Source organism: Oncorhynchus kisutch, linkage group LG1, assembly GCF_002021735.2.
Source record: "Oncorhynchus kisutch isolate 150728-3 linkage group LG1, Okis_V2, whole genome shotgun sequence".
In the NCBI taxonomy this organism is placed as follows: Eukaryota; Metazoa; Chordata; class Actinopteri; order Salmoniformes; family Salmonidae; genus Oncorhynchus; species Oncorhynchus kisutch.
In genome coordinates, this window is record NC_034174.2 from 60,384,623 (window position 1) to 60,405,359 (window position 20,737).

Consider the following 20,737-nt stretch of genomic DNA (forward strand, 5'->3'; position numbering starts at 1 on the left):
TTTCCACTTGATCCTGTCTTTTCTAAAGTTCCTGTTTTCTAAGTTTTCCCGGTTTTGATCATTCTGCCTGTGCTGACCCTGAGCCTGCCTGCCGTTCTGTAACTTGTCCCACCACACTGGATTATTAACCTCTGCCTGCCCTGACCATGAGACTGCCTGCTGTTCTGTACCTTTTGGACTCTGATCTTGGATTACTGACCTATGCCTGCCCTTGACCTGTCGTTTTGCCTGCCCCCTGTTCTAGTAATAAACTTTTGTTACTTCGACCTTGTCTGCATCTGGGTCTTTCCTAAAACGTGATAACTTTAGAATGAAAAGACAGAAAGCCCCATTCTGTTTTACTCTTTTCAGCATGAAGGGCTGATCTAGGACTTCCATGCCCATGTAACCTTTTTCATTGTGATTTAAAAGGTCCTTAAATTAGCATTCCTACAAAACTTGTATTTAAAATGTGGGGGAGCAACATCAGACAAGGGTTCTGGGGGACATCCCCCATTGCTATTCAAAACTCTTTTGCGAAATTGCAATTCAAAGCTCATTTCATACATTTCTACAGTATCTCATTTGGCAATACATTATGACATCACTAGACAAAAGTGTTGGGGAGAAAAATGTAACATTGAAATGCATGTGTGTGCATCCCTGTCCCTCGCAGACCTAGATTTAACTAATATTTGAAGTCAATTTATATACTTTATCATCACGACTCAGGATAAGAATCACATGCAGACACAGGAGGATAGTTCGATTCTCAGAATACTTATTATTACAAAGGGGCAGGCAGAAGGCAGGTCGAGGCCAGGCAGAGGTTCGTAAACCAGGTCATAGTCAGGCAGGTACAGGACGGCAGGCAGGCTCAGGGTCAGGACAGGCAGAACGGTCAGAACCGGGTAGACTAGAAAACAAAAGCTTGTACTGTACACAAATGTACTGTGTGCATATTTCTTAAGAATTAGTGATCATGAAACTCTCATGAAGAGGAACTTGTTCTTTCATAACAGATGTTTAAATACAGGAACTTGGTTAACTATGAACCGCATGTTACGCCCGCCTATGTCAGCAATATCAATAGGCTTATTAGAGTAAAGAGGAAGCTTAAAAACTATAAACCGTTACATTGCTTCCATTTTCCCCTCACATCGAGGCAGGAGCATTCAAACCCAGGTAACGACTTTGTCGTTTTTCAGCTCTAGATTACTCTGCTATCTTCACAAGGTACTTATTAGAGTTTTTTTTTTACTCAGGCAAATAGCAAACAATATAGCTCATATTTGCTCATTTTTATCAAGGGTGTCAATAATTCGGTGCCTAATTAAAGCACATGCCTATATCAATATAACACGTATTAATATAACACATATTCAATGTAAAATATTACGAGCTAGACCATAGAAACCTTAACCAACAACGCAGTTTTAAGAAAATAAAACAAAGAAAGTAGAGATTGAATAACAAATCATTAAAGAGCAGCAGTAAATAACAATAGCGGGGCTATATAGAGGGGGTACCGGTACAGAGTCAATGTGCGGGGGCACCGGTTAGTCGAGGTAATTGAGGTAATATGTACATGTAGGCAGAGATATTCACCACTTTTGGTGTGATGATTCTTAAATGTATTCCTTTGACTATTATAGATTTTTGTATAATATATAATATACCTACCTCCCAAGGTAACATTTTCTTTAAAATTGTATGCCAAATCTGCTCTGTAGAAATATTACCTTTTGAATGATTTTTCAAAATAAAATCAATATGCTCATGAACAAAATGGCTTTGTGATTTGTGCAAATGTACTGTATGCATATTTCATGAGAATTAGTGATCATGAAATTCCGCTACATTGCTTTCATATTCCCCATTTTTTAGACTTACTTAAAAAACTATTCACGTTTACAAATGATAGAGAAATGTAAGTGTAAATGCTAACTGTGTTTGTGTGTGTGTTTGTGTGTGTGTTTGTGTGTGTGTTTGTGTGTGTGTTTGTGTGTGTTTGTGTGTGTGTTTGTGTGTGTGTGCAGGATGCAGATGAAACTCATACTAATGGCACTGTGTGCAGTGGTGTCCTCTTTCAAACAACCACTGAGCACTGAGCTGGATGGCATCTGGGAGGAGTGGAAAACCCAACACGGCAAACAGTATTCCAAGGTTACTTGACGCCAGTCATACTGTATGAGTTAATCCTAACTTTCACTTAAATATGCATTACCCAGAGATTGTGCTGCAATTTCCTGGTTGCTAAAATTGTAATAGTTTGCCTAAATTCTGTTTAAAATCCAAACAAATCAAATCAAATTGTATTGGTCACATACACATGGTAACCAGATGTTAATGCTAGTGTAGCGAAATGCTTGTGCTTCTAGTTCTGACAGTGCAGTAATATTTAACAAGTAATCTAACAATTCCACAACAACTACCTAATACACACAAATCTAAATGGATGGAATAAGATTATGTACATATAAATATATTGATGAATTATGACCGAGAGGCATAGGCAAGATGCAATAGATGGTACAAAATACAGTATATACATATGAGATGAGTAATGTAAGATATGTAAACATTATTTAAAGTGACTGGGGATCCATTTATTAAAGTGGCCAATGATTCCGAGCCTGTATGTAGGCAGCAACCTCTCTCTGTTAGTGATGGCTGTTTAACAGTCTGATGACCTTGAGATAGAAGCTGTTTTTCAGTCTCTCTGACCCAGCTTTGATGCACCTGTACTGACATCGCCTTCTGGATGGTAGCAGGGTGCACAGGCATTGGCTCGGGTGGTTGTTGTCCTTGATGATCTTTTTGGCCTTCCTGTGACATCGGGTGCTGTACGTGTCCTGGAGGGCAGGTAGTTTGTGTGACAAAACAAGCAAGTATGGTGTAGATGATCATTGTACCATCTAAACCTCTGTGAAATATATCCAAAAATATTGTATTTTCAGCAGTTTGAAGCTGGTGTACAAAACCAAAAGAAAAATATGCAAAAATTATATTTAAGATAGTGAAGCATAGAAATAGCACACATAGAACAGATCTACAGCTTCTTAGACTTTCAATGAGAATAACAGATCTATAACTCCATGTGAATTTGGTTGGATCACCAAAAAAGTTCCATATTGTAGCTTTCAGTCAAATTTTGTGCCCATCTAGGACATAATGTTCTGAGAACCATATGTTTCTTGGAGCTTGGTGAGAGCATGGCTGTCTATGGTTATTTTGCATAAAACCTTCCCACAACGTTCTGGGAATGGAGCAGGATATTTGCTTGGCTTTGAAACATTCTCAGCACATTTAACCTGTTGAATCTAGGGGGCACTATTTTCATTTTTGGAAAAATAACGTACCCAAAGTAAACGGGCTATTTTGTCAGGACAAGATGCTAGAATATGCATATAATTGACAATAATTGTCTTGATATTTCCTTACTTTAACAGAACATTTCCTATAAGCTCTCAATGATCATACACCCCCCCCCCCCCCGCCTAAAATGACACCCAAATATAACTGCCTGTAGCTTAGGACCTGAAGCAGAGACAGCAGGGGTTCAAACTGTAGAACCCAGTTCCAACATTTGAATATAAAAATAGATATTTTCAAACAAAACTATGCTATCTTTTATCTAATGTTCACTTCTGTTCTCAAAATCTTAAAAAAACATTCCTTTTTACCAGTCAGGAAATGCATGCCTTCATTCCCAGAACCAATGGGAAACCAAAAATGTACGTTCCCACAACTTCCAAGGAACCAAGTGTGCTCGTTGGGTGAAAATATCACTTAAGTGGAAGTCTAGCATGTGCATATCACCCTTGTGTTACGATTTGCCCCATAGAGATTAATCATGATGTCAATAACTTGTGGGGCCTTTGGCTTGTCATTCTCAGGTGGATGAGGGCTTCAGAAGGATGATCTGGGAGACAAACCAACGCCTCATCCGTCAACACAACCTGGAGGCAGAAATAGGAAAGCACACCTTCACCCTGGGAATTAACCAGTTTGGAGACATGGTAAGACAACCGACAATTGTAATTGGATCAGCAATTGGATGAGCATGAAACATGCATTTAAGAAATATAAGAAATATAAATAGGAAAGAGAGCAGCTTTTACAGATTGTTTTACGTCCCAGATAAAGGGGAAGTTCAGTATCTTACAACTTAATATTAAAGAAAACGACTTATCTGCTTGAAAAAGGCCTATGTGGCATAGATAGTACTTATAAACAAAAAATGTATTAAAATGTGTAAGTAGGATTATTTTTGCCATAAAGTCCGAATTTTCCAAAACTGAGTTGTGTGAGATTTAACTTAACTTGAAATGTTATCACTTCAGAGGTAAATAGTAGACCTACCTGTTTCTCCCATTGAAGACATTAGATGTGAGTTTGCTCCAGCAAGGCTAGGTAATGTTGTGGGAAATACTGTATGCTGTATTGTAGACAGTGGAGATTTTTGAATGTAATCTTGGTGGTGCAAACTCGCCCCAAAAAATGTTTATGCATGCCAGCAAAGCCACTGCACAACACTCATCAATACATTAATTGGACTATAATGGTGGCAAATGGTTAGAGCCTACATAAAGGTGTCCCAACACCTTACTACTGTTACATCTGGCTGAAATGGAGTCTTATCTGTCAACGAAACACTTAATTCAGCCTCATTTACTGCCTTTTAAAATAACATAGCTGATATGGCTGGCTTGCTTAAACGAATGTGGTTTCTACTGACAATTGAGATGTACAAACTAAGACATTACTGAGAGAGCTAGGATGGACGTAGTCTCCCTGTACACCAAGTCAGAACCGTAGACAATGAAAGGTCTTACAATATTCGATGATGACATTTCTCTAAAACAGGCTATAAGCTACATGTGCACCACCAAGTCAGAAAAGAAGGCTAAATTATGAGGGGAAAGGGGACCAAATTATTAGGGTGACGCACATGGGCGCACATGGGCGTCACCTTGAACACACCATCCCCACTGTCAAACATGGTGGTGGCAGCATCATGGTTTGGGCCTGCTTTTCTTCAGCAGGGACAGGGAAGATGGTTAAAATTGATGGGAAGATGGATGGAGCCAAATACAGGACCATTCTGGAAGAAAACCTGATGGAGTCTGCAAAAGACCTGAGATTGGGACGGAGATTTGTCTTCCAACAAGACAATGATCCAAAACATAAAGCAAAATCTACAATGGAATGGTTCAAAAATAAACATATCCAGGTGTTAGAATGGCCAAGTCAAAGTCCAGACCTGAATCCAATCGAGAATCTGTGGTTGGATGCTCTCCATCCAACCTCACTGAGCTCGAGCTGTTTTGCAAGGAGGAACGGGAAAAAATGTCAGTCTCTCGATGTGCAAAACTGATAGAGACATACCCCAAGCGACTTACAGCTGTAATCGCAGCAAAAGGTGGCGCTACAAAGTATTAACTTAAGGGGGCTGAATAATTTTGCACGCCCAATTTTTCATTTTTTGATTTGTTAAAAAAGTTTGAAATATGCAATTAATGTCGTTCCACTTCATGATTGTGTCCCACTTGTTGTTGATTCTTCACAAAAAAGTAAAGTTGGAAGCCTGAAATGTGGCAAAAGGTCGCAAAGTTCAAGGGGGCCGAATACTTTCGCAAGGCACTGTATCTCCCTGGCATATTACATAATGCAACATACAATACATTTTTGGACTCTCCTTGTTGTGCTGTGCTCACATGAACAGGAAGGTCGTGTGGCGGTCCTTCGTGGGCAAATTTAGTCACTTTGTCATCAAAGTCTGTCATTCTCTGGATTTAGGTGCTTTCAAGACAACTGGGAACTCTGAAAAAAACAAGTTCGAATCATGACGTTAGTGATCTTCAGTTTTTTCAGAGTTCCCACTCACTGAAGTCTGAGATTTCCCAGTTCTGAGTTTCCAGTTGTTTTGAAAGCGGCAGAAGTCATGTTTGGATTGACAACATGGCCAATGTTGAATATGTCTCTTTTTAAACTTGGAAAAGAGACCCTTTAACCAAGACTTGGACATCCACTCCACTGAATAGCAGGCTTGCAGTTAGCCACTGATTCCTTCCAAACCACTCATTCTTGAATTTGAGATTTCCAAGTTGTTGTAAAATGTTTATGTCCAATGGCCGATGAGCAACGATACGTTTTATCTATAATTTCTCGTCATAAGACACGTATTGAAAAGGATTTGCCAGTAGATTGTCGACTTGATTCATGATCAAATCAAATTTATTTATAAAGCCCTTCTTACATCAGCTGATATCTCAATGTCCTGTACAAAAATCCAGCCTAAAATCCCAAAATGCAAGCAATGCAGATGTAGAAGCACAGTGGCTAAGGAAAAACTCCCTAGAAAGGCCAGAAACTAGGAAGAAACCTAGAGAGGAACCAGGCTATGAGGGGTGGCCAGTCCTCTTCTGGCTGTGCCGGGTGGAGATTACAACAGAACATGGCCAAGATGTTCCAATGTTCATAGAGGACGAGCAAGGTCAAATAGTAATAATCAGGTGGACTGGGGACAGCAAGGAGTCATCAGGTCAGGTAGTCCTGAGGCATTGTCCTAGGGCTCAGGTTCTCCGAGAGGGAGAAAGAAAGAATTAGAGAGAGCATACTTAAATTCACACAGGACACTGGATAAGACAGGAGAAATTCTCCAGATATAACAGTTTGACCCTAGCCCCCGACACATAAACTACTGCAGCATAACTACTGGAGGCTGAGACAGGAGGGGTCGGGAGACACTGTGGCCCCGTCCGACGATACACCCGGACAGGGCCAAACAGGCCCTGAGGATGCACCCAAGAGGCTTGGATTTTTGAGCTCTCCCTGTAGATTTTGCGGTGACGCAGTGTCCCCATGAGTGGCAGAACACTGAGCAAATCACGGCGCAACTAGAGAACATTACCAACTCCTATGCTCGTAATTTTCGCAGCCTGCCCCACCTCCACAGAAAGCCCAGAGCTAGGCTGAAACACCTGAATTTTGGAGCTGCCTTACTATAGAAAGCATAAAAGAGACCATCTGTATTACCTCAGTAATATATATTAGTAATATATATTTTTCATTGTTTGCAATAACATGCAAAACAGGCACAAAAATAAATAAATAATAATATATATCCCCAGTGCATTCAAAAAGTATTCAGACCAGAAAAGTATTTTTCCACATTTTGTTACGTTACAGCCTTGTTCTAAAACTGATTACATAATTTTTTCCCCTTCATCAATCTGCCCACAATACCCTATAATTCTAAAGCAAAAACTGTTTTTCAGAAATGTTTTCTAATTTATTAAAAATTCAAAAATTCAATATTTAATTTGCCTAAGTATTCAGACCCTTTACTTAGTACTTTGTAGAAGCACCTTTGGCAGCGATTACAGCCTCAAGTAGCAAGATGGCGCCAGATGGGAGGGCTGCCGTCTTATCGGCTCTTAACCAACCATGCTATTTCGTTAGTTTTTTCGCGTTGTTTGTAACTTGTTTTGTACATAATGTTGCTGCTACCCTTTCTTATGACTGAAAAGAGCTTCTGGACACCTGAACTGGGATTACTCACCTCAAATTGGATAAGTTCTTCTTCAATGAGTCGGACGTGAGGGATATACTACAGACACCCGACCAGGTCCAGATCCCTGTGATTTGCTGGAAAAGGAAACATAGGTTTCGAGGAAAGAGATCAGGATGCCGTGTGAGGATCAGGCGACGAGTGGCTAATCTGCCCTTGCCTTCCGTTCTGCTAGCTAACGTTCAATCGCTGGAAAATAAATGGGACTGAAAGCATGTACACTACCGTTCAAAAGTTTGGGGCCACTTAGAAATGTCCTTGTTTTTGAAAGAAAGCATATCCATTAAAATAACATCAAATTGATCAGAAATACAGTGTAGACATTGTTATTGTTGTAAATGACTATTGTAGCTGAAGCAATACAACTGGCCTTCTTTAGACTAGTTGAGTATAAGCATTTGTGGGTTTGAGGCTAAAAATAGAGGCTAAAAATGTCCAGAAACAAATATCTTTCTTCTGAAACTCATCAGTCTATTCGTGTTCTGAGCAATGAAGGCTATTCCATGTAAGAAAGAAACTGAAGATCCCATACAACGATGTGTACTACTCCCTTCACAGAACAGCGCAAACTGGCTCTAACCCGGAAGCTTATAAGAAATGCTATGCCCTCCAACGAACAAGCAAACAGGCAAAGCATCAATACAGGACTGAGATCGAATCATACTACACCGGCTCCGATGCTCGTCGGATGTAGCAGGGCTTGCAAACTATTACAGACTACAAAAGGAAGCACAGCCGAGAGCTGCCTAGTGACACGAGCCTACCAGATGAGCTAAATAACTGCTTTGCTCGCTTCGAGGCAAGTAACACTGAAACATGCACGAGAGCATCAGCTGTTCCGGACGACTGTGTGATCATACTCTCCACAGCCGATGTGAGTAAGACCGTTAAACAGGTCATCATTCACAAGGCCGCTGGCAGTCGGATTACCAGGACGTGTACTCCGAGCATGCGCTAACCAACTGGCAAGTGTCTTCACCGACATTTTCAACCTCTCCCTGTCCGAGTCTGTAATACCAACATGTTTCAAGCAGACCACAGAAGACCCTGTGCAGAAGAACACTAAGGTAACCTGCCTAAATGACTACCCGTAGCGCTCATGTCTGTAGCCATGAAATGCTTTGAAAGGCTGGTCATGGCTCAAAAACAACATTATCCCAGAAACCCTTGACCCACTCCAATTTGCATACCGCACCAACAGATCCACAGATGATGCAACCTCTATTGCACTCCACACTGCCCTTTCCCACCTGGACAAAAGGAACACTGACGTGTTCATTGACTACAGCTCAGCGTTCAACACCATAGTGCCCTCAAAGCTCATCACTAAGCTAAATCTCTGGGACTTAACACCTCCCTCTGCAACTGGATCCTGGACTTCCTGACGGGCTGCCCCCAGGTGGTAAGGGTAGGTAACAACACATCCTCCACGCTGATCCTCAACACGGGGGCCCCTCAGGGGTGCGTACTCAGTCCCATCCTGTTCACTCATGATTGCACAGCTAGGCACAACTTCAAAACCATCATTAAGTTTGCTGATGACACAATAGTGGTAGGCCTGATCACCGACAATGACGAGACAGCCTATAGGGAGGAGGTCAGAGAACTGACTGTGTGGTGCAAAAATAATAACCTCTCCATCAACGTGATCAAGACAATGGAGATGATTGTGGACTACAGGAAAACGAGAAACGAGTACGCCCCCATTCCCATCGATGGGGCTTTAGTGGAGCAGGTTGCGAGCTTCAAGTTCCTTGGTGTCCACAGCTTTCTTCTGTGGACGAAGGATCGGACCAAAGCGCAGCGTGGTTAGAGTTCAACATGTTTAATAAAGACCATAAACGTGAACACTACAAAATACCAAAACAACAAATGTGAAAAACCGAAACAGTCCTATCTGGTGCATAGACACAAAGACAGAAGACAACCACCCACAAAGTACCCACAGAATACGGCTGCCTAAAAATGGTTCCCAATCAGAGACAACGATAGACAGCTACCTCTAATTGAGAACCAATCTAGGCAACCATAGACATACAAACTACCTAGAATGGAAAACAGCCCCATAAACATACAAAACCCCTAGACAAGGAGAACACATACATCACCCATGTCACACCCTGACCTAACCAAAGTAACAAGGAAAATAAAGAACACTAAGGTCAGGGTGTGACAGTACCCCCCCCCCCCCCCCCCCCAAAGGTGCGGACTCCTGGCCGCACACCTAAACCCATAGGGGAGGGTCTGGGTGGGCGTCTGTCCACGGTGGCGGCTCTGGCGCAGGACGTGGACCCCACTCCACCATAGTCTTTGTCCGCTTTAGTCTCCTCCTAGGAACGGCGACCATCGCCGCTGACCTAGGATTAACAACCCTACTAAAGGGCCCCACTGGACTAAACAAACTCCTCCGGACTGTGGGGCAGCTCCGGACTGAGGGGTAGCTCAGGACTGAGGGGCAGCTCAAGACTGAGGGGCAGCTCAAGACCGAGGGGCAGCTCAAGACCGAGGGGCAGCTCAAGACCGAGGGGTAGCTCAAGACCGAGGGGTAGCTCAAGACCGAGGGGTAGCTCAAGAACGAGGGTTAGCTCAAGACCGACGGGTAGCTCAAGACCGAGGGGTAGCTCAGGACCGAGGGGTAGCTCAGGACCGAGAGGTAGCTCAGGCTGGTTGATGGCTCTGGCGGCTTCTGGCTGACTGACGGGTCTGGGGGCTCCTGGCTGACTGATGGCTCTGGCGGATCCTGGCTGAATGGCGGCTCTGGCGGATCCTGGCTGAATGGCGGCTCTGGCGGATCCTGGCTGACTGGCGGCTCTGGCAGATCCTGGCAGACTGGCGGCTCTGGCTGATCCTGGCAGACTGGCGGCTCTGGCGGATCCTGGCAGACTGGCGGCTCTGGCGGATCCTGGCAGACTGGCGGCTCTGGCGGATCCTGGCAGACTGGCGGCTCTGGCGGATCCTGGCAGACTGGTGGCTCTGGCGGATCCGGACAAGCGGGAGACTCTAGCAGCTCCGGACAAGCGGGAGACTCTAGCAGCTCCAGACAGGCGGGAAACTCTAGCAGCTCCGGACAGGCGGGAGACTCTAGCAGCTCCGGACAGGCGGGAGACTCTAGCAGCTCCGGACAGGCGGGAGACTCTAGCAGCTCCGGACAGGCGGGAGACTCTAGCAGCTCCGGACAGGCGGGAGACTCTAGCAGCTCCGGACAGGCGGGAGACTCTAGCAGCTCCGGACAGGCGGGAGACTCTAGCAGCTCCGGACAGGCGGGAGACTCTAGCAGCTCCGGACAGGCGGGAGACTCTAGCAGCTCCGGACAGGCGGGAGACTCTGGCAGACTGGCGGCTCTGGCGGATCCTGGCAGACTGGCGGCTCTGGCGGATCCTGGCAGACTGGCGGCTCTGGCGGATCCGGACAGGAGGGAGACTCTAGCAGCTCCGGACAAGCGGGAGACTCTAGCAGCTCCGGACAGGTGGGAGACTCTAGCAGCTCCGGACAGGCGGGAGACTCTAGCAGCTCCGGACAGGCGGGAGACTCTAGCAGCTCCGGACAGGCGGGAGACTCCAGCAGCTCCGGACAGGCGGGAGACTCCAGCAGCTCCGGACAGGCGGGAGACTCTAGCAGCTCTGGACAGGCGGGAGACTCTAGCAGCTCTGAACAGGCGGGAGACTCTAGCAGCTCTGAACAGGCGGGAGACTCTAGCAGCTCTGGACAGATGGGAGAATCTAGCAGAGACGGGAGAATCTGACGGTGCTGGAGAGGAGGAAGGCTCTAGCAGCGCTGGACAGGCGGGAGCACCTGTAGACAAAGGACGGAGAGACAGCCTGGTGCGGGGGGCTGCCACCGGATGGCTGGTGCGTGGAGGTGGCACTCGATAGACCGGACCGTGCAGGTGCACTGGAGCTCTTGAGCACCGAGCCTGCCCAACCATACCTGGCTCGATGCCCACTCTAGCCCGGCCGATACAAAGAGCTGGAATGTACCGCACCGGGCTATGCACCCGCACTGGAGACACCGTGCGCTCCACAGCATAACATGGTGCCTACCTGGTCTCTCTCGCTCTCCGGTAAGCACAGGAAGTTGGCGCAGGTCTCCTACCTTGCTTCGCCACACTCCCTGTGTGCCACCCCCAATACATTTTTGGGGCTGCCTCTCAGGCTTCCAGCCGCTCTGCCGTGCTAGCTACTCATAATGCCGCCTCTCTGCTTTCGCTGCCTTCAGCTCCGCTTTGGGGCGGCGATATTCCCCTGGCTGTGCCCAGGGTCCTCTCCCGTCTAGGATTTCTTCCCAAGTCCATTTCTCTAAATAGTGCTGCCTCTCCTGCTGCTGCTGCTGCTGCTGCTGCTGCCTTTCCTGCTGCTGCCTGTTACCACGCCGCTTGGTCCTTGTTTGGTCTGTAACGGCTTTCTTCTGTGGACGAAGGATCGGACCAAAGCGCAGCGTGGTTAGAGTTCAACATTTTTAATAAAGACCATAACCGTGAACACTACCAAAACAACAAATGTGCAAAACAGAAACAGTCCTATCTGGTGCATAGACACAAAGACAGAAGACAACCACCCACAAAGTACCCACAGAATATGGCTGCCTAAATATGGTTCCCAATCAGAGACAATGATAGACAGCTGCCTCTAATTGAGAACCAATCTAGGCAACCATAGACATACAAACTACCTAGAAAGGACACAGCCCCATAAACATACAAAACCCCTAGACAAGAAAAACACATACATCACCCATGTCACACCCTGACCTAACCAAAATAACAAGGAAAATAAAGAACACTAAGGCCAGGGTGTGACAAGGTGCTTCAAGAAAGTACTGAGTAAAGGGTCTGAATACTGATGTAAAAAAAATGGTTACATTTTTTTATGTTTAATGCATTTGCAAAAATTTCTAAAAAACAGTTTTTGCTTCGTCATTGTGGGCTATTGTGTGTAGATTGATGAGGTAAAATCTTTTTTAAAAAAACCTGCCCCCATTTGTCCAGACTACAGAGATACAGTACAATGCAGACGTATCTACACATTCATTGTTTTTTACAATATTTAATCAGTTTCTAGAATGATTGTTTTCTTGACTAAGATGGTGATCCATTCTAGTGTTAATTCTGTGTTCCAGACGAATAAAGAGTACAACGCCTTGTTGACTGCTAATGATGCTGAAGAGGTGAAAAGCCTGGATGGGATCCCCCTCTCTAAGTGGAACTGCAGTCTCTCAGCAGCTCCTGAGACGTGGGACTGGCGTCAATATGGATATGTGACTCCAGTGAAGAACCAGGTTGAAGAGCAGCCTCTTTCATTTGAACTCTCTCACTTTTGGGTGAATCCTAACTTCCACTTAAGTCTAAATTTCCTTTAGTCTCCCATTGACATCATGCATGACTAAGTAAACATTTGGCTTAACTGGAAGTTAGAATTCTCCCCTTCATTTTTCTGGTATTGTACAGATTGACACTGATATAGAAAGGATTAAAGGAGTGGGTAGTCTAGGTGCCACTTATTAGACATGACATGAAAAGTCACTTTCTCTGCATTTAGAAAAGTGACTAAACTGCACCTATGTTTCTTAGATAATGTTGAGGTAGTCGCCTGATATGATGAGAAGCGACAGGGATTTTTCCTGAGCACTTTACCAGGAAAAACATGCTGCCATACCTCTAGGGGATAAGTTCAAAGCACAATAGGGGAAATAAAATGGGTATTTTATCTAGCGGCATTGTGGAACTTGCTACGCATTTACGTCTAGGCAATAACTTCAAAGCAAAACAGTTGATATGACAACTATTTTATTTGATCTAGGGGTCTTGTGGATCTTGCTATGCATTTGCTGCAGTCGGAGCCTTGGAGGGCCAGTTGTTCAAGCAGACAGGCACACTGTTGCCTCTGAGTGAGCAGAACCTGGTAGACTGCAGTGGAGACTATCACAATAATGGCTGTAACGGTGGCTTGGCCATGAGGTGTTTTAGTTACGTCTCAGATCATGGGATTATGTCAGAGAGGAAATATCCTTACACTGCAGAGGTACAATACAATATGTTACCATTAGGGTTGCAAAATTCTGATAACTTTCCCCCAAATTCTCAGGTTTTCCAGAAATCCCAGTTGGAAGGTTCTTGGAATCAGGAGGGTGTCATGCCCTGACCTTAGTTATCTTAGTTTTCTTTATTATTTGGTTAGGTCAGGGTGTGACAAGGGTGGTTTGTGTAGTTTTTGTATTGTCTAGGGTTTTTTGTATGTTTATGGGTTACCTCGTCTAGGTGTTTATATGTCTATGGTTGCCTGGATTGGTTCTCAATCAGAGGCAGTTTTTTATCATTGTCTCTGATTGGGGACCATGTTTAGGTAGCCATATTCATTGGGTATTTGGTGGGTTATTGTCTATGTGTAGTTGCCTGTTTCAGCACTCTTGTTATATAGCGTCACGTTTGTTTTGTTTAGTTCTGTTCACTGTTTAGGAATAACCATAAAACCAGGAATCCTCCAACTGATATTTCTGTAAAAAAGTGGGAATTTTGGAAAGAACATAGAATAGATGAGTGAAAAGCTCACTGTAAAGCTTGAGATTGTCATAATAAACTGTTTTCAGGTGGGCCCTTGTGAATACCAGAATGCAACAAAGGAAGCCTGGTGCAAGGGCTTCAACAGAGTTCCTTCTCTGGATGAAAAAGTGTTTCGAGACACTTTGTATGAGGTTGGCCCTATCGCTGTGTCTGTGAATGCCACACATCCCTCCTTCAAGTTCTACAAAGATGGTGAGCTCGGTGTCACACCTATGACTAGATGTGAACAAGTATACGTGTACATCCATGTCAAGAGTACGCTCTCCAAGAAGAGGTAATAGATTATCTCTTCTGAGATTGTAGTAGTTCGACTTCACTGCGTGGACTCTTCAGCAAATGTATTATGACAATTTTAGGTGGGAACCATTAAGCAACAAATAGGTAAGAAGACAAAATAGCCTTAGTCTTATCAATACCAGTGAATGGTCATAGTGACAGAACTAATACTTTACACATAGAGACACATAAAAAAATGAGTTTGGAAACACTTTACTTGAAGAATCCAGGCATAACTTGTTATAACCATGTATGAGTCTTTATAACATTTATATTATATTGATATATAATATATTTATATTATATCATTATATTTTATATATATATACATTTTGAACTGGTTATTTAGCCCGTATCACTATGAAATTATTATAATGTAAAGGGGTCATCATCATCATGACAATTCGCAATGCATTATAACTGCATAAATCATTATACCAGGATGCTTTAAGTAAAGTGTTACCATTACCCCTATTAAATTGTAAATGAATACATATGAATTGCACATTAACTCTTGTAGTGTTTCTTCTTTAGGAGTCCTCTACGAGCCAGACTGTTCAACAAGAACTAACCATGCTGTACTGGCTGTCGGGTATGGTAGTTCTTACCTGGACTACTGGATTGTGAAAAACAGGTCAGTGTTTACTTTCAAAGTATAAAGCCATCCAACAACTCAATATTAATGACATAAGGCAACATTTTTGATGCAGAAAACACAGTCGAACTCATCATAATCTGCCAGTGTGTTTTTAATTTGACACTTCAACAATTTTTGTTGTAAAAAGGCCACCGTTTACGCATTACTCATCCAGGCAAATAATCCTATTATATATATATTTTTTTGAAGAAGTTGTAAATTCAATCATACTACCAGGTTGTAATGGATTTTAGTTCTATTCACACGTCATGTAAATATCTAATGTAAACGTACACACACTCTCGGTTCTAAGTATTCTTTAATTTCTCCATTGGTTTTGCAGCTGGGGTACTGGTTGGGGAAGAGACGGGTACATTCTCATGGCCAGAGGATACAACCAGTGTGGTATTGCCAGACGCCCAGTCTACCCTATTATGTGATTTGTGCATGTTGACACACTTGGAATCCTAGCTAGAGATACAGTGCATTCAGAAAAAATTCAGACCCCTTGACTTTTTCAACGTTTTGTTACGTTACAGACTTATTCTAAAATGTATTACATTTTTGTGTTCTCACCAATCTACACACAATACCCGGAAATTACAAAGTGTAAACATGTTTTAAAAAATGTTTGAAAATGTATTATCAATAAAAAACAGAAGTAATTCAGACCCTTTTCTATAAGACTCAAAAATGATCTCAGGTGCATCCTGTTTCCATTAATCATTCGTGAGATGTTTCTACACCTGGATTGGAGTCCACCTGTGGTCAATTCAATTGATTGGACAGGCACATACCTGTCTAAGATCCCACAGTTGACAGTGCATGTCAGAGCAAAAACCAAGCCATGAGGTTGAAGGAATTGTCCGTAGAGCTCCGAGACAGGATTTTATTGAGGCAAAGATCTGGGGAAGGGTATCAACATTTCTATAGCTTTGAAGGTCACCAAGAACACAGTGGCCCCCCATCATTCTTAAATGGAAGGCGTTTGCAAATGTTTACCTTCCAACAGGTCAACAACGCTAAGCACACATCCAAGACAACGCAGGAATGGCTTCGAAACAAGTCTCTGAATGTCCTTGTGTGGCCCAACCAGAGCCCGGACTTGAACCCGATATAACATCTCTGGAGAGGCCTGAAAATAGCTGTGCAGCGACGCTCCCGATCCAACATGACAGAGCTTGAGAGGATCTGCAGAGAAGAATGAGGGAAACCAAATACAGGTGTACCAAGCTTGTAGCGTCATACCCAAGAATACCCAAAGCTTTTAGTTTGATTAAGAGCACATTTATAATTAAATTAATTCACAGCCAGGGTACCATAAATTGTGTTGTAAAATCCTTAGTTGCAATATCCATTTGTGGATGTATAAATTAATGATATATAACCATTGATTCTTGAATAATATAACTGATAAATATTTGCCTCATGTCGTACCCCATCAGAACCCAAAATATATATTTTTTACTCCAATGTTTATAAACAATGAAAGTGTAACAAACACCGTATAGCCTCAAAACATGGTTAAAACTATAATGTTGATGTCATTGTTGGTCAGTCCTTGCATCTATAGCGATGTCTATGAATTTGATGGTTACATTTCTCCAGGCCCATCACTCAGCGTTTAAGGTACAGCTGAAGTAGGAAGTTTATTAAAACTAATTTTTCAAACACTCCACAAACTTCTTAACAAACTATAGTTTTGGCAAGTCATTTAGGACATCTACTTTGTGCATGACACAATACATTTTTCCAACAATTGTTTACAGACAGATTATTTCACTTATAATTCACTGTATCACAATTCCAGTGGGTCAAAAGTTTACATACACTAAGTTGACTGTGCATTTAAACAGCTTGGAAAATTCCAGAAAATGATCTCATGGCTTTAGAAGCTTCAGATAGGCTAATTGACATCATTTGAGTCAATTGGAGGTGTGCCTGTGGATGTATTTCAAGGCCTACCTTCAAACAGTGCCTCTTTGCTTGACATCATGGGAAAATCAAAAGAAATCAGCCAAGACCTCAGAAAAATAATTGTCTGGTTCATCCTTGGGAGCAATTTCCAAACGCCTGCATGTACCACGGTCATCTGTACAAACAATAGTACGCAAGTATAAACCCCATGGGACCACACAGCCATCATACCACTCAGGAAGGAGATGAGGTCTGTCTCCTAGACATGAACGTACTTTGGTGAGAAAAGTGCAAATCAATCCCAGAACAACAGCAAAGGACCTTGTGAAGATGCTGGAGGAAACAGGTACAAAAGAACCATCCCCCCTGAAACACACTGGTTCCTTGACATCATTTGTCACCACGACATTTAGACTAGAGCTGGCCCCAACCTTGGTACCACCAACATAATCAAAAAAGTCCCATCCCATCTCCCATAGCCTTCGATTCCAAACAAGAGGCAATATTTTCACCTATGGAGTGACCTATCTGTTTAACAATGCCTGCCAGGAAATCCATAGACACATCCCCAATCCTAGGACTAGGTGAAACAGGCTCGAACGCAACATACAGCAAACTTGTACACATTGTAAAATATAAAAATAGAATACAGTTTTCAGAATGTGACCTAACTAATGCGTCACATTTTCATATGGGGGAGACTTGACATTCGTGATCTCTCCCGATCTGTAAGCGGGGCCAATAACAACACGCCTTATTGTCATCGGAATTGACCCAACCAATAAGAATGCTTGAACATTAAATACACTCTAAATTCTTTAGAGGCAAGTGGAAACATATCCCACAATGTTACACATGCAACTTATTCTACATGTTTTGTACACTCCTTTAGGTGTTTCCGTATGGAAGTGCTGTAAATGTTTTATGAAGACTATATGTAAAGTGGAGCCCTTGGGTTGTGTCCCAAATGCCACCTATTCCAATTTTAGTACACTACTGTTGACTAGGACCCATACGGGGTCTAAACCTATGCTCTCCATCTATGTGGGTATATGTGCAATGACTGAGCTTGTCTGGCTTAATGGACCAATAGAATAGTCACAAAGCTGCAAACCCCATCCATCTAACACTCCAGGCTGACTCTAGTCCCTAGTGGAAATTACGCCCATGCATCTCTCCCAATGAGAAGTATTTAATCCAACAGCTGCCACAAATTAGGGTGCATCTGCAGGTATGTAAATATATGCTAATGTAGGCCTCTTTCCTCTCCCGCTGCTTTGAAGTAAGCTAGAGCAAGTGGATGGCTGAGAGTTTGGACTAGTTAGCATCAGGAAGCATGTGCCTGGGGGCTGATGCAGGCGCTGTCCCTCGAGTCCTAATGAGACAGATTTATATAATCAGTAATTCACATATACACTCAGTTAACAATATAAATAGGCCCCTTATATTTAATTCATGAAGCCAATCAATGAATAATTGTTATATGTTGCTTAAATTAGGTACATTTCCCATTAAGTACGTTTTTTACCAAAACGGATGCTAATTTAAAACTTGATAAGACTTGTTTGTTGTCCCACAAGGCTTTGAGAATTGTTTGGGGAGTTGTGTAGTACGTTAAATTACATTTTAATTAAAAGATGTGAAGTTTATCTCCAGGATTATAGTCTTATAGTCTTATTTGATTTGGAGTTGAAGAAAATAGATACCTCCTTCAGTAGAGAAAGAGTAAGCATCTCATGCCAAGTACACAAGGAGAGAAAATGCCAGAAAAATGTGTACAAGTTTATATCATGTGACAGCGTGAAATGCAAAGAACTGAGGGAAGCTGTGTTTCCGCAGTGTAAATGCCTTTGGGTGCCAGATGCAATTTTACACTCATGAGTGGAATACTGAGGATTTTGGATGTGTGTGTGTGTGTGAGTATGTGTATTTGTGTCTGTGTGCATCTACATTACCTCTTTGCAAAATAAACACCCACACACTATGAAATATAAACTGAAGATATAAGAGTGGACATTCAAAGTAAAGGAAGCAATGCTGAGAGAAACATATACGTAGGTAATGCTTCAGGCACCCTACTGTGAATATAAACCATATAACACATTCATAAACAGCTTAAGAAATAAGAAGCACCAATACAGTTTCAGTTATGTTTTTGCAAAATAGATGCAATGCCAGGCTTGCAAAACATGTGATTTCTCCTATATGAATGACATCAAATAGCACAATCAAATGTCTGAACACATTACAAACACTCCTAATTTAAATCATATAACCACAGTATAACCCTTGAAAACATGACATATATTTTTTTTAAAGTCGCCTTGTAACCTCTGATAGGTGAGAGGAAAGGATTGTATATAGGAGTACATCTCAATAGTCTAAAGTGGCTTCCTCTCCTCATCTCGTTTCCTTCATCTGCACTGACGTGAAATAACTTGAAGGACAAAAGCACATTCCTGGTGGCAACCACAACATTGCTCTGACCTATCCTGTGTTTTGAGGTGAGTACAGAAAAAGGAGAGGAGGCCAGTTTTTAGATGCACCGCATGTTTCCACGTCACTGCTGGCACCTATTTAGTCCAGACCCATTGGGCCAAGTTGGAAAGGGAACTAGGGAAAGAACTACGCTATAAGAATATTTGGACCTAGACACTGGTTTTGGGTGTGCTTCTGAGGATATCTATAGCGGAGTAAATTGGGCTAATTTGATTCATCCGTTTGCATTTCCAGAGCATTTTTTCATTACTTTTTAATGTTTCCATCCCATCTAAAACGCCTAAAAATAACAAATTTGTGGGTCAGATGATACATTTGAAAGACTTCTGGTGTCTGGGAATCTTGGTCTGATTACTGACTCACGTGGTCTTTAAAATGAAAAATGAAGATTCTGATGACTAATTGTGCCAAGTTGTGCACAGTTGTGCCAAGTTGGCTGGATGTCCATTCTTGATACACAGGGGAAACTGTTGAGCGTGAAAGTTTTGCAGTTCTTGACACAAACCAGTGTGCCTGGCAACTACTAGCATACCCCGTTCAAAGCCACATACACAATTAACGGCTCAATTGTCTCAAATCCTTTTTAACCTGGCTCCTCCCCTTCATCTACACTGATTGAAGTTGATTCAACAAGTGACATCAATAAGGGATCATAACTTTCACCTGGACTCACCCGGACAGTCTATGTCTCTGCAAAGAGCAGGTGTTCTTAATGTTTTATATACTCAGTGTACAATTTACAAATGAGCATGTTGATTTCTGTAGCGTAGTAACTTCGAATGTTTGAATGAACACCTTTAATCCATATGAATACTTTACACTTAATCACAACAAAATAATAATGGGATTGCAATATTGGCTTGTTGGCACCAGCCAACACAAACACCTACACAATGCTTGGTAATAAACAGGTACAGTATGTGGCTGTGTATCATCGATTCTGTTTGATGCTCATCAACAGATGGACTTGTTCACATGTTTATGTTCCAACAATAGACCCAAAGTAATGCATGCACATTTGTGAGTCAAGCCAATCTGTCAATTAAGAAAAACACTGCCTTCGAAAAACCCTGCCTGCTGGTAGTGTCAGTGTTTACCAAAATGGGCTTGCAAAGCTTGGTCATGCTGTTCTTTGGACACAAAAAAAGCTATGATAATTTATCTTCCATGTGCCTCAGAAATTGTGCTGGTAGGCCTCTTTCTTCGGTTCAAAAACATACATGTAAAGGGATTTGTTTATAAAACGTAAAGGGTACATTTCCTATAGTCAAGCAAATGTGACTCACTATCCAATATG

The 20,737-nt window shown here is 42.6% G+C and overlaps 1 protein-coding gene across 6 annotated transcripts in view; it reads left to right on the forward strand.

The window, feature by feature from the left end:
• The window catches only part of LOC109878873 (cathepsin L1), a 39,730-nt gene extending 24,030 nt beyond the window's left edge, over window positions 1–15,700 (forward strand). Inside the window, exons 1-8 of one of the 6 annotated variants that reach the window (XM_031828549.1) lie at window positions 1,079–1,164; window positions 2,019–2,145; window positions 3,879–4,001; window positions 12,671–12,829; window positions 13,351–13,572; window positions 14,138–14,303; window positions 14,922–15,021; window positions 15,368–15,700. In XM_031828549.1, the coding sequence (XP_031684409.1) occupies window positions 2,020–2,145; window positions 3,879–4,001; window positions 12,671–12,829; window positions 13,351–13,572; window positions 14,138–14,303; window positions 14,922–15,021; window positions 15,368–15,464 (993 nt within the window). In that variant the 5' untranslated portion in view covers window positions 1,079–1,164; window position 2,019 and the 3' untranslated portion in view covers window positions 15,465–15,700. Of the gene's footprint in view, window positions 1–1,078; window positions 1,216–2,018; window positions 2,168–3,878; window positions 4,002–12,670; window positions 12,830–13,350; window positions 13,573–14,137; window positions 14,304–14,921; window positions 15,022–15,367 lie in introns of those variants that run through there. The other 5 variants (XM_031828559.1, XM_031828548.1, XM_031828555.1 and 2 more) reach the window with 5 other exon arrangements.
• Window positions 15,701–20,737: the final 5,037 nt, after the last annotated feature.